Here is a 14,416-nt window from a genome sequence, read left to right on the forward strand (position 1 = left end):
GCTTACTCATCTTAGGCTAGGCATCTGATCCTACTTTTGGTATATCAAGGGGCATGTATTTCCCCAACTCTCTATTTTGTATTTCTTATCCAGAGGTGAAAATAGGAGTTATGAGATTGATCACTGCTCGTTTCATGTTATGAACTTTTGTTTGAATGTGTCTGATATTGTGTCCATTTCATAGCATATCAGTCTCCATTTTTATCAATAGTGTGCGCAAAGATGATATTCATATATTGTCACCTTGAAATTGCGCCCAATCTGAATGCATGACACGTTTAAAATGGATTCATTTGCAGTAACATGTATTTACTCATAAACAATGCGAAAATTCAGTAGCATCTCCTATGACTAGCATTTGACAATTTTATATATATATTCTAGACATATTTTTGCGCTTCAAGCTGGTAGCAACTTATGACTTATATATCAATGATACGGAATTCATAGGAATGTGGTCAACTCCGGTAATTCGATATAATGTTGTTTTAATTTGGGTATGCATTAGACTCCAACAGTTTTTATTTAAAGGACTTGTATTTCTTGTGCGACTGTCAATAAATATTCAGCTGGGAACCCACATATACGTGAACTTTGTTTAATAAGTAAGACAACGTTATGGTTTTTTAAAATAAAAACTGCCTTGATATCCAGCTTACGTAGGGTGAAATTGTCATGTGGGGAATGTATGGTAGCTCGTTCGCAGTCAACACATGGGTTAGTATTGTTTCGGTGTTTAACTGCAATGATTATAATTATACTCATGAATTTGACGTGTAATTTCACACAAAAATTGTAGTACATTTTACCATGGCAGCCCTTAACCTTCTTGTGCAGTTTTCAATGAAAGATGAAGATAAAGAACAATGATCAATCACATAACTCCCACAAGCAATACAAAATAGATAGTTGGGCAAACACGGACACCTGGACACACCAGAGGTGGGATCAGGTGCCTAGTAGGAGTAAGCATCCCCTGTCGACCGGTCATACCAACCATGAGCCCTATCTCTTGATAAAGAAAACAGAATAATCCGTAGTCAAAATCAGTATGCTACGAACGCCCTAACAATCGGTATGAAACACATCAGACAACATTTGACACAATGATGCATTGTATGTAGTATTGGCAAATTAATAGTATCGGCCGTAGAATTTGCGAAATACTGACTTTAAACGAGACTGTTGAAACCCATGTAACATAAACTTGTATGTCTGTAGCCTGTCTCGATTTAAAAACTGATCATACACAGAACAAGCTCTTGCATATCGAAGTTGAGAGATATAAACACCATATACAGGTGATAATGGGTTACTGGTAAATAAGTATGGGTAGTTGACAATATGTCAGAAAAGTAATAGGTACTCTGATGGTCAATTACTACACAAAAGGATATTCAAAAAAGAAAATATATGTGAATAATGTATATTCTTAGCTTTTGTTCTTGAAAATATCAAATTTTGAGAAAAGGCCTATTGGTTATCCGTGGGTCTAGCTCTTTGTTTGAAGTAAAATATAAAGATAATTAAACTCGCGTCAGTAAGATGCCGCCCATTATATATTTCCCACTGTAGGCTCTAGTGTAATTTTGATTGTTATAAAATTTACGATATGAAACAGAAGAACCTTGTCTCGTTGTCAACAGAGCTTACCAATTCTTTTGGAATACAATCATGTCGACAAACCAGGATTCTGTAAAAGCAAGCTCAGCTGGAAATTATTAAAAATTGATGGAGAAATCACAGATTAATCAAGTGCTGAGAGAGTATGCCAAATATCAACTAGCAAATTACTCATCATGTCTGGCGTAACAAAGATAATTTGCAACACTATATATTATTACGAAAAAATGTCCAAATTGGCCTCCATACATCCTTAGCGATATATTTAGATTTTGAGCAACTAGCCGCCATGTCTGCTATTTCTAAATTGGATGGAAAAGTTGCATTGATTACAGGTTTGTCGTAGCAAAATGTTACAATTATATGATTTTATGATATTTGGTCTCTACAGCCCAGTAGTTAAGTACATCGTTACTAGCTTGAAAATACGGATGCATATTTAATTGCTGTTATAAAATTTAGAAATTCATTTCAAAATTAAGGATTATCTCCCTCACGCATAGCTCTTATCCTTAGACGAATTTGACTCCACTTGTTTGGCACTCTGTTTTTCCCTAAAATAGCTCTAAAACTTCATTGTTATTTCGGATTTCAAACATTTCGGTTGAGCATCACTGAAGAGACATTATTTGTCGAAATGCGCATCTGCTGCATCAAAATTGGTACCGTACAAGTTTTACATTATAACCCCTGGAGCGAGACCTCTCCTGGTGGACTGTTAGTCCCCGAGGGTCTCTACAGCCCAGTAGCTGAGTACTTAGTTACTAGCTTGAAAATACGGATGTATATTTAATTGTGATAAAATTTAGAAATTCATTTCAAAATTAAAGATTATCTCCCTCATGCATAGCTCTTATCCTTAGACGAATTTGGCTCCACTTTTTTGGCACTCTTTTTTTGCATAAAATAGCTCTAGCAAGTTTATTGTTATTTTGGATTTCAAACATTTCGGTTGAGCATCACTGAAGCGACATTATTTGTCGAAATGCGCATCTGGTGCATCAAAATTGGTACCGTATAAGTTTTACATTCACATTATTTCCTTGTGGACAAGTCAAATTTCCTACAATGTATATATTATCATTGCATCCGTATTGAAATGCAGTACCTAGAGTCCTGATTCAGTTGCCTACGAAAAAGGGTACTTAAAAATATATTGTTTGTATTATGGTAATTGTTTTCTAGAATCATGACCCTCACGGACAAAATTTAGTGGTCGGGTTGCAAAAACATATAAAACAGCATTATTTCATAACCTATTAACAATCACAAACAATCGGAAATACCTGAGCCAAATTGATCACTGATCACATTACTCTAAATATTAAAAGTGCACAACAATGCTCCTTGATGGATGGCTTGACAACTCTTGACACTTCTGATATAGGTCTGCACAGGGTTTCCTGATTACTCTGCGAGGACAAAACTCATTCAATATTCTTTAGAATGTCCGCAAATTGACTGCCTTGGGATTCAATTCTTCTCCAGCGCTAGCATACATTTTGAAGATACCTACCTTTATATTGTATGAGGGTAAAAGAAGAACTTTTGAGTCTGTGGTTTAGTAAACGTTTTTGCAGAGGAAACCATTGTCTATAGTAAAGCAACCCAGAAATTTGTTCACTCTTTGCGTATGTCAAAATATGGGATGTGGGGTTTAGCAAATCATCAATGAACATGTGGAATTAAACCTTACACATCTAAGGATTTCGCTATTGCCAAGATCTTCTCAATAAGACGTAAAATACATTATCCATACATACTCATCTTTCCTTGAAATAAAATTCTTTAAATGACTTTCTTTGCCTTTAACCTTGTATTTCTCTATATATGTGAAAGCTGAAGATAACGAACAGTGATCAATCTCATAACTCCTATGAAGAGTGTAAGCGCCTGATCCACGATAAGCAAATGAGATTCATTCATGATATCATATTCTTCAAATTCTTCAATAGTCGGTTAAAGAGTTTATAGTCGGTTAAAGAGTTTATTACCCCATGTTACTTGTTCATTGTAAATAGGTCCGATTTTAAGTACGAATTGCTTACCTACTTACCTCAATGAACAATTCTTTGCATAAAATCCGATATTCTATTAATGTAGAAAACATCATGCTACTTTTCTTAGGGTCGTTTTAATAAAACTATTGTAGATCGGCTAGTACACGTTTGCTTGTACGTTTGTATACAATTCTACCTTAGCTGAGGAACTTTCTTTGCGATGTTTCTCCGCTTTGTATACTTTCTTAAAACATGGAGTATAACGGCTACACTCCATCACTGTGTTGTGTGTAATTTCCAGGTGCCAGTTCCGGTATTGGGGCAGGAACAGCCATTTTGTTTTGTAGGCTTGGTGCGAAGGTATCCATCACAGGCAGAAATGTTGACAATTTAGCTGAAACGGCTGCCCAGTGTGAAAAAGAAAATGGAAAAAGGGTTAGATATTACTGTAAATTTATTGTCGTTGCCATACACTTGAAAGCAGTTTAGGAAATGAAGTGTTACCACATCGCTCTCTTTGTTCTTTTAGCCGTTGACTCTTAGCGGTGATTTGACAAAGGAAGATTTTGTTAAGCGACTTGTTGACGAAACAGTAAAACATTATGGAAAATTGGACATTCTGGTATGTACGAGTGTAACATATTTGGTTGAACACACTACATGTACACTAAATTTATGCTGTAGCATGCTTATGATCAGCATGGATAATAATTGAATAACATGTATACATACTTTGAGAATAAGCCAAAATGAACTTTTTATAAAGCTTGAAAATGCATTCTATTTCATTCCATGAATATCTTTATTTTCAAGTTCTTCTTCAAAATAATAGGTCAATAATGCAGGGATATTGAAATCTGGAAGCATTGAAACAACATCACTGGAGCAATATGATGAATGCATGAATACCAACGTCAGGTAATATATAAATGTGAATACACAATTTGTACAAAACATCATATATGCCTGTACTTTCGGATTACAGAACTAGCCATATACACACAACAGCAGATCGAGGAATATGTAACAAATACTAATGTTATAGTTTATAACTGATCGTTATTTACTGAATGGTTGGGAAATAGCATCTCTGTTCTACTTTGATCACCAGAAATAACGTGTTTGTGAGACTGTTAGTTCGATAATTTGTTAAGTTTGATTTATCTCCCTTTTTATGGATAAGCGTGATTAAAGCAATGTCATGCGTTGATGATTAAAAGTTTGTGTTAAACTATTGTAAAAGTATGGTTTTAGTTATCACCAGAAAGTTTGATAGAACTCGCCTGGTAAACCATCCAAGCCTGGCGATTTATTATGTTGTAACATTTTGACAGCTTCATCACATTCCTTCATTGACGGAACCTCATCTAATTCTAATTTTTGTTTTTCGTTAACTATATTTAATATAGTGGTACTATCTAAGTAGGATTTAATGTTATTATCGTCAATATTCGATGATTTGTATAATTTTGTGTAGAAATCACACATTTTACCTAAATAAGCATTACAGTTGGTGGTAATATTATCTTCATATTTGATACGTTTGATAATATTATTTTCTTGGTGAGAAGATTTAAGTTTGATGAAAAAAAGGAGTTCGTTTCTCCTTCATCTATGCATTTCGCGCGGGATTTAATCTGTGCACCTTTGCCTTTTTATTTATCAATTCTTTTAATTCTGACGCTAATTTCCGCTTTTTATTCATATCAATTGATGTCACGTTTGATTCACTTTTACCTTACGTCAAAAGACAATTAGGTCCACATCATATTAGTACAAAATTTTACTCTGTTCCATTGAGAGTTTTACATACAATATTTGAAGAAGTCACAGCTAGTCTACACCTGAATATAGACTGAACTCTATGATTATGGATGTTTCCAATCACAGGCTCTTTAAATAACGACGGATCATGAATGATATTCCTTCACAATCACGCCGCAATTTTTTTTATGCTCAAATTTACAAAGGAATAGATGCCGTCAACAAAAGCAACATTCTTTGTCATAAAAGGGTTCAGTCGTGTATTCCAACTTATTTCAAGTTCAAGTCTCTACCTATTATTTCCTACCAATATACTTCTGCTTTTACATCCAAACTGTCTATTTATAAACACATTTTGCAGTGCCTAGATATAGTTTATCTTATACTTAATCTACGTGTTCTTGTTCTTAATCTTCTTTCAACTATAGTCCAGCTGGACATGTCATTACTGGTGATATTGACATAGTTGAAAATCAGTACTTCAAATCACTTATTCTAAAAGGTCCTAAATACAGAGAACATCGGTCTTTCAATTGGCGACATAATTTCATCTCTATTATGAATTCTGTCGAAGATTATGCCAAACGATGGGCTAAATATGAAGAAGAAAAACTTCATACATTGTCAGAATGGATTAAAAGTATGTGAGGAATTTTTAAATCCCCCATTAGACATATCAAAACAAAAGTACATACCATTTATCATTCTGTGTTTAGTAAACCAGAAGTGATAAAAGAATTAGATAGGTTACATGGGGAATATGTGTTGATTCCAGCTGACAAAGCTTGTAATAACATTGTCTTAGTTTGTAAGGCTCATTATTACAACTGCATTTTAAACGAACTTGACATTAATTCCACTTTTGGTAATCGTACTTATACTCCAACTGCTTCATAAGATGGGATCATGTTTTAAATCTATACAGGCTATCGACAAAACAAGCTGATGCTACTGCGATTTCAACAGTCTCGTTTAAAGTCACCATTTCGCAAATTGTATGGTACAGACTACAGTCCCTGAAGCGTGCTACTACACCTCCAAAGCGTTTCGTTTCGTTCCGTGCAGACCATTCACCGTTTCGTGCAGACAGTTCAGCGTTTCGTGCAGACCGTTCACCGTTCCGTGCAAACCGTTCAACGTTCCGTGCAGACCGTTTACCGTTTCGTGCAGACCGTTCATCGTTCCGTGCAAATCGTTTCGTGCAAGAATTGTTCCGTGTATGATCAAATCACGCCCATAGAAACGTGCAGATGGTTCAAATCACGCCCTTAGAAACGTACAGACCGTGCAAGTCATTTCGGCATGGGATATAGGACAGTTAAACATTGTTGGGAATTTGACCAATTATTTCAAAATGTCTCCAAGATGGGCTTTCAACAGTGAAAATCTGCAAATAATCGAAAGAAAACAGTTTATTATAAAACTACCAGGTAGAGCAAAATTCGATACTATTTTATCACACTTGATAGTTTCTAACAAGTGCAGAGATATGTAAATATCTGCCCTCATTTTTTTTTTATTTTTTTTTTTTTATTTGCATGTAGGAATAATTTATTTGTCTTGTTACATTTGTATGATCAAGTTTCTCTTATTAAATAAAAAGTATTTTCATGAAAATCGTTTATCGGAACTGTCTGCATAATGCAAAGACCGACCTGTGTATAACTTGTATATTCTACGCAAAATCCAAGGTCCTTTTTTTTTACCACAATACTAGAAGTCAGTTAATCCGGGTATTTGAAATTAACATTCTTACAGAAGGTGTGAAAATCGGCGGGAGCAATTGAAGTATGACAAAAGAGGTGTTTTGTCTCTCAAAAATGAATGCAGTTTAAATTGAGGCAAATGCAACAATCTAATTAAAATTGGATGTTAGATCCGCTCGTATATCTGTTGACCATTGCTGTAGTTTGTAATTATTTATTTTATATATTCATTTATATGATTTATTTCTCAATCTATTTCAATCATATTTTGATTGTTTCTTTTTGTTTTGTATCTTCCCTTCTTATCCAAGGTGACAGGTTCTTAACAACTGGCTAATTCTAAGTCTAGATGCACCCCCTCCCGCCCGAGAATATGTTCCAGTCTTACGAGAATTCTTTAATCATTTTATCTGTTGTCACACACATATGTAAAAATGTATAGGTTTATTCAAGATATGTTTTTGAGAAGAGGCCTGGAATATACAAATTGCACACGTGTTTTAACGGCACTCAGATTGAATGTACAAAAATAGCGATACAGACGCGACTTTTTCAATGAATTTAACAGAGCAATGAATAAATAAAGTTGAATAATAAATATCCCATGACGATACAATTTATGCATCTTTTCCCTTTATTTCCGAAGTTAAAAAATATTCATTTCGTTTTATTCCAACGTCTTCGTAAGTCATTATACTATTCCTTGTTTAAACTAACCCCAGGATGAAACAAATAATGCCGGAAAAAAATCAAAGCGTGCAGGTCATGCTTAGCGTTTCGTGCAGACCGTTCACAACCCTCTCCCCGCCCAAAAATATTTCAATCTTTCCTGACGAGAAATTTCTTGAAATCGCTTCATCTGTTTTCATACACGTACACATGTGTATAAAATGTATAGGTTTATTCAACATCTGTTTTTGGGAAGAGGACTGGAATATACAAATTGCAAAGGTAATTTAACGACACTCAAAATGAATGTACAAAAATAGCGAAACAGAGGCAACCATTTCATATTCAGTTTCTATGAATTTAATAGAGCAATGAATCAATAAAATTTGATTAATCAATATTCCGTGACAATATGATTTTTGCATATTTTTCTTTTATTTCCGAAATAAAAAAAATTCCTTTCTTTTCATTCCAACGTGTTCATTGATATAATAAGCAAAAACGAAATTTACCGCGTCGTACATGAGCAATCATTTGAAAATGAATCATTATCATTTCTTTCTCAACCTTTTTTTAATATCTAGAATATTGTAATAATATTGAAACTATTTGAACCAAATAATATCGAAAAAATCAAAGCGTGCAGGCCACGTTAACTGTATCGTGCAGACCGTTCACAAAGCGTGCAAGCCACGCCTACAAAGTGGTCAGCGTTTCGTGCAAAGCGTTCACCGTCCCGTGCAGACCGTTCAGCGTTTCGTGCAAACCGTTCATCGTTCCGTGCAGATCGTTTAGCGTTTCGTGCAAATCGTTCACCGTTCCGTGCAAGAATCGTTTCGTACCGTTCCGTGCAAGTGGTGTAGTAGTACGCTTCAGGGTCTGTAGTTATAATGATCTAGTTTGTAAATACTTTTTATCTGTGGGTAATTGACGTGTTTCATACCGATTGTTAGGTCGTTCTTGGCACACTGATTTAAACTACATATTACTCCGTTTACCTGATCAAGACATAGGTTTCATGGTGGGTGTGACCGGTCGATGCTTACTCCTCTTAATTACCCTATTCCTCCCCAGGTATATCCAAGGGTTCGTGTTTGCCCAACTCTCTATTTTGTATTCCTTAAAGGAGTTGTGGGGTTGGTTGTTGTTCGTTATCTTAACCTTTCATCAACTAATCAAACAAAGGATAAACTGCCTAAAAGACATCAGACATCCTCGCATAGATCATGTCTTAACGAAAATGATCTGTTTTCAGAGCTATTTATCATCTGACTATGCTTGCAGTTCCACATCTCGTCAATGCAAAGGGAAACATTGTTAATGTATCAAGTATCGCAAGTATCAGATCAGTGAGTATTCTAAATTTCTCACTTGCAATTAATGAATGCATCCCTGATGGGAAATTCTGAAGATTCATAGAGTTACTTTTCTTATTTCGAAAACCTGATTTAAACCTTATCAAAAGTTAATGATATTCATGTAAGAGTGACACTATATATATATTTTTTTAGTTTCCTGAATTGTTACCATACTGTGTGTCCAAGAGTGCCCTAGATCACTTTACTAGGTGTACTGCAATAGGTAGGTGTTCTGTTTTTTGTCAGAATTCTCCATTGTGATCAGTTTCTGTCAGAATATATATACAGAGCAGTGACACTAAATGGATCATTTGAATTAAATTGAATATAGATGAACAGTAAATACATTTTTTCCTACCATATGTGCAGAAAGTAGTTACTTTGTGATTTCATATCTTTTTATCAAGTAAATGGTCTATTAAGCCCCTATCTTTGCTCTTCACAGATATGTTAACTCCTTTGAAGGAACAGCTAACCCTAACCCTAGGGAAGTGACGTATATCAAATGTGGATTTTAAAAGTAGTTTATATAAATTGAAGTTACAAATCTTTTTTCCACATAAGCAGAATCAGAACATAGGGCTTTTTGTGGCCTTTAACTCGACATTTACAATGCAGCTATATCGACGATTATTTATCTATAAACAATACACAATTTCATTCATATGTCGATTTGATATATCCCAGTAAACTCAAAATCAAAGACATCACGTAGTCTTCCACATTTGTTTCATCTTTATGACAAACGTGACAACTTCAGCTTCCCCCTCTCCCTTCCCATATCGATGTACATGTTGTATTATACCATTATCACTTGCGTGAAAGGTGAAGATAACAAACAGTGATCAATCTCAAAATTCCTACATATATCTATAAGCAATACACAATAGACAGTTGGGCAAACACGGACCACTGGATATACCAGATATGTGGTCACGTGTCTAGGAGAAGTAAGCATCCCTTGTCGACCGGTCACACTCGCCGTGAGCTCTGTGGTGCTTATGATCAGTTTTTAAGACGAGGCAGACTATGGTCTACGGATAAATATGTTGATGTTACATGGGTTTCAACAATCTCGTTTTAGCAGTTCTTTGTCTACTAAATTTGACTGCGAATTGCCCCATTTACCTTTTCCAGATATATGGTTCAAGGTGGGTGTGACCGGTCAACAGGAGGTGCTTACTCCTCTATGCACCCGATCCCACCTCTGATCTTTAAATTTCGTATCTTTCATTGAAGTTTGAGCTTAATCGCTGTTCAATATCATCACCTTTTCACTTTTCAGCACTGTACACCACCATTCTTTACAATAAAGTAAACACTGGGCTGTTTGACATCATAGGCAGCTGCTTTCTCAATAAAAATGAAACACAGAAATATTCTTATCGTTAAAGGCGAAGATAACGAACAGTGATCAATTTCATAACTCTCACAAGGAATACCCAAAAATGAATTCAGCAAACGCTGACCCCTGGACATACTAGAGGTGGGATCAGGTGCCTAGGAAGAGTAAGTATTCCTGTCGACCGGTCACACCCGTCGTGATCCCTATGTCTTAATCGGGTAAACGGAGTAATCCGTAGTCAAAATCAGTGTGTCAAGAACGAACTAACAATCGTTAGGAAACACGTCAAACAGCATTTGTCTCGATGATAGGTTGAAATGGCACACTAGATCGTTATAACGACCATAGATGTTGCGAAATGGTGACTTTAAACGAGACTGCTGAAACCCCTGTAACATCAAATGTTATCAATCATCGAAAAATTACTTTGTTAAACACCACTCTATCGAAATTCTGCTGGGCAAGAATTGTGCTCCATTATTACCTGATACGTTTTTATATCCTTATGAGGCAATATTTGCTCAAAAGATTATACATGAGAAGAATAAATCTCTTGCTGAGGCCTTTAACTCGACATTTAGAAATATTGAAGACGTTTTATCTATTAACAATACTCATTTTTAAGTCTCTTAAACGAAGTTTGGAGACTTATTGTTTTTTGCTCGGTTCTTTTCTTTCTTTCGCTTCTTTCTCGCGCCTAAAACTGTCCGACACCGTTCTCCGTAACCAGTTGATGAAAGTAATAGATATTCAAAGATATGGTAGGACAGTGTATCTAGATCTGCAGAAATGTTTTTGTGTTCAGATTGAGGGTGTTTAGGTACAGACTGGGGGATCTCTCTGGAGGGGAAAACTAATTCCAAAATTTAACAGATACAACTTGACATATATGATAGATAGAGTATTGGGGTTTTCGGAAATGAATTGAGAGTGACAGGACCTACAAATTAGTATCAAAGTCAAGTGACTCCAGTGACCTTAACCTATGACCATAAAAACTTGTATAGCTCTAGAACCAGGACGGATAGAGACATTGCATCATAAAAAATGATAAGAGGATGTTGGGACCTACAAACTAGGATCAAAGTCATATTACACCAAATTTCAAAATCAAAGTCTTCCTGATTTAGATTCTTTAAATGAAGTTGAAATTTGCATGGATTTTGTCATGGGAGGAAAATAGTAGTACTCAGAAAAAACGACTTTTATACAGCTAGTACTTCGTTTTGGAGACTTTATAATGGTAGATAATAATCTTATTTTGTCATTCATATGTTGTTTTGATACCAGGGTATATCCCAGTGAACTCGAAATAAAAGAAACCACAGAGTTTATTTTTGTATCTTCTTCATACTTAAATATTTTATTGAACATAAATGTCAATGGCAAACTGACAACGCCCATATCTATGTAGCAATGCTAACTTATCACTTGCATGATGTGTCTATGTTTTTCAACTGATTCAATACACCAGAGTATGTCCTACTTGTGATTAATCATCGAGGCAGGCTATCAACAGATAAGTTTAATGTACAGGGGTTTGTCATCGAGGCAGGCTATCAACAAATAAGTTTAATGTACAGGGGTTTTGAAGTCAGTTTCTCACGAATTCCATGGTCGTTATAATGCTTTTATTCATTTCATACGCATGACCAGGCCTCTATTTTCACACTGATTTGACTACGGACTACCCCGTTTACTTGATCAAGATAAAGGGCTCATGGCGGGTGTAAACGGTCCACTAGGGATGATTAGTCATCCCATGCACCTGATCACAACTCTGGGATGCCCACGGGTCCGTGTTTGTCCTATTTTTAATGTTGCTATTCGTTATGAAATAATGAGATTGACCACTGTTCTTTATACCCACTTTTTCACAGTACATCGTATTTACTATTAGTTTTGCAACAGAAATGTATGATGTCATGAAGCATTGTAAAATGTATCATGCTATTTCAGAGTTGGCCCCTAAACAGGTCCGGGTAAACAGTGTAAAGTAAGTGTATTTTTAGCAAACTACAAATACGTCCGATCAGCTAACATCTTTTAGCATTTTTCATTACTTGTAATGAATAATTATGATTGATAAAAGACAATTTAGTTCATACCATTAGTGTAATGATTTTTTGAAACGCATACGCTCATTGATATCAAGGGTATAGCACTCTACGGATAAATCCTTTACCTTGATTAGAAGATCTTTATTTAGATGTTCATGTATTTGTAGCCCCGGTGCTATAATTACTGATTTATTCAAGACGTTGGGAAGAAATGAAGAGGCCTATCAGGAGGTAAGCACAGACGTAAGGTAGAACAATTAAGATGGTAGAGTTAAATTATTTTGAAATGTTTTTGGTAGCCTGCTATATCTGTTTATTTACTCTATGCATGTATGTACACCCTCACCGCGTAGCTTTAAAAGTTCATATCATCAGCAGTAGTAGCTCTAAATAGTGGTTAGTTTAAAACTAGTGCCCAACTAGTGTTCTGAGTTTTAAATTTTCAAGTATAATTACAATTACTTCATTAATGATGTGTCAGAGGTTTAGGACGTACATTATACAATTTTATAAATTGGAAAGAACTTCAAAAACAGAATACTTTGACTATGAGCCTATAATCCACTGTTCTCTTGAGAGTCTAGAATGGGAAATACTTTTGCTCTAGTTTATTGTCTACACTAAAAATATAATTTTATCCGCGTTGTACAATATGATTGGTAATTAACAGCTGCACTTAACGTTGGATACACTCGTTTAAACACAATGGAATACAATGAAAACAATTTCAGTTTTAAGATGACAAAGTAGTGATGACATAATTTTGTCTAATTGTAGTTTCTAGAGCTCTCCAAAACAAAACATCCGCTAGGACGGTCAGGTGAGGTGGAGGAAGTGGCCAATTCGATTGCTTTCCTGGCATCAGACAGTGCTTCCTTCATCACGGGTGTACAATTACCAGTGGATGGCGGTAGAAACGTTCTTTGTCCGTGATAAGAAGATATATAATGGGGGAGATCAAAAGTTCAATGTCTGAAAAAAAAATCACGTCGTTTTCACCCCCCTCCCCCTCCCCATACAAAACTAAATATGATGAATGTTGAAACTAATCGATTAACAAGTAAAAACATACGATTATAGATAACACTCTGTATATCTCTTCTACTGTTTATTCACCAATGAAAGTGTACATCAGAACTGTTAAATGTTCGTTAAAATGTAATATTATCATGTGCTTTTTAACAGTCGTTTGTGTTGGTTTTTTTTTTTCTTTTTCCACTAAAGTGTAATCGTTGTCGGATGACAGAAACTTACGAGAGATTTTATTCCCCCCTCCCCTAGCTATTTGAATTTAGATTTTTATCCGACATCGATCTTTTGATCTCGCCCCTGACACGTCCTTGATATCTTGCTAAGAACATAAAACAAAACTATACACAGCCACTTCTAGATTTTAACCGGATATAATTATTATTGAGAGTGAAACTCTCTATATACTAATATATATATATATATATATATATATATATATATATATATATACTAGTATATAGAAAGTTATATATCGTAACTTTGTGATACTGACACTTTGCCGAGGCTCAGTATTACTGTGTACATGTATATATTCCTGAATACATTAATCTATGCAGTAACTTGGTTTGATCTACGTTAGAAAGAAATTGAGGACTTTTGGTATTTGTAAATTCTAGAGATCATTCCAAGCTCAACATATATATATTACACCATTCATTTGGTTTTGTTGTTAATCGCGTGCATTTCAATCGCTAAAGTTATTTTTTTACATTTACCTGAGAATAAACATGATAAAGAATAAAGAGTAATTGATAAAGCGGAAATAGTTGTGTTAATGTTTATACACGGGCAATGCTGATTTAGAATGCGGACAACTGACGTTCATGGTAGTCAAAATTAGTGTGAAGTCTCACTCTTG

The 14,416-nt window shown here is 35.1% G+C and overlaps 1 protein-coding gene across 2 annotated transcripts; it reads left to right on the forward strand.

Annotated features, from left to right (window-relative positions):
• The first annotated feature begins 1,863 nt into the window (after window positions 1-1,863).
• Window positions 1,864-14,315, forward strand: LOC130052493 (3-oxoacyl-[acyl-carrier-protein] reductase FabG-like). 2 transcript variants are annotated; one of them, XM_056157644.1, is made up of 9 exons: window positions 1,864-1,958; window positions 3,925-4,058; window positions 4,153-4,245; window positions 4,456-4,541; window positions 9,018-9,111; window positions 9,274-9,343; window positions 12,425-12,461; window positions 12,675-12,756; window positions 13,303-14,315. In XM_056157644.1, exons 1-9 carry the CDS (start codon window positions 1,913-1,915, stop codon window positions 13,456-13,458), a joined length of 798 nt encoding a protein of 265 aa, XP_056013619.1. In that variant the 5' UTR covers window positions 1,864-1,912; the 3' UTR covers window positions 13,459-14,315. The 2 variants fall into 2 exon arrangements, with proteins under 2 accessions (XP_056013619.1, XP_056013620.1); XM_056157645.1 differs by having other exon boundaries at window positions 1,881-1,958; window positions 12,693-12,756.
• Window positions 14,316-14,416: the final 101 nt, after the last annotated feature.

The sequence above is a fragment of the Ostrea edulis genome, chromosome 3 (assembly GCF_947568905.1).
Source record: "Ostrea edulis chromosome 3, xbOstEdul1.1, whole genome shotgun sequence".
In the NCBI taxonomy this organism is placed as follows: Eukaryota; Metazoa; Mollusca; class Bivalvia; order Ostreida; family Ostreidae; genus Ostrea; species Ostrea edulis.

What these genes read in the sequence shown, in the direction of transcription:
- LOC130052493 (XM_056157644.1), top strand. Translation starts at nt 1,913, where the DNA reads ATGTCTGCTATTTCTAAATTGGATGGAAAAGTTGCATTGATTACAG. An exon ending in TGCATGAATACCAACGTCAG is followed by an intron (nt 4,542 to 9,017) that starts GTAATATATAAA and finishes ATCTGTTTTCAG; the next exon opens with AGCTATTTATCATCTGACTA. An exon ending in GTATCGCAAGTATCAGATCA is followed by an intron (nt 9,112 to 9,273) that starts GTGAGTATTCTA and finishes ATATTTTTTTAG; the next exon opens with TTTCCTGAATTGTTACCATA.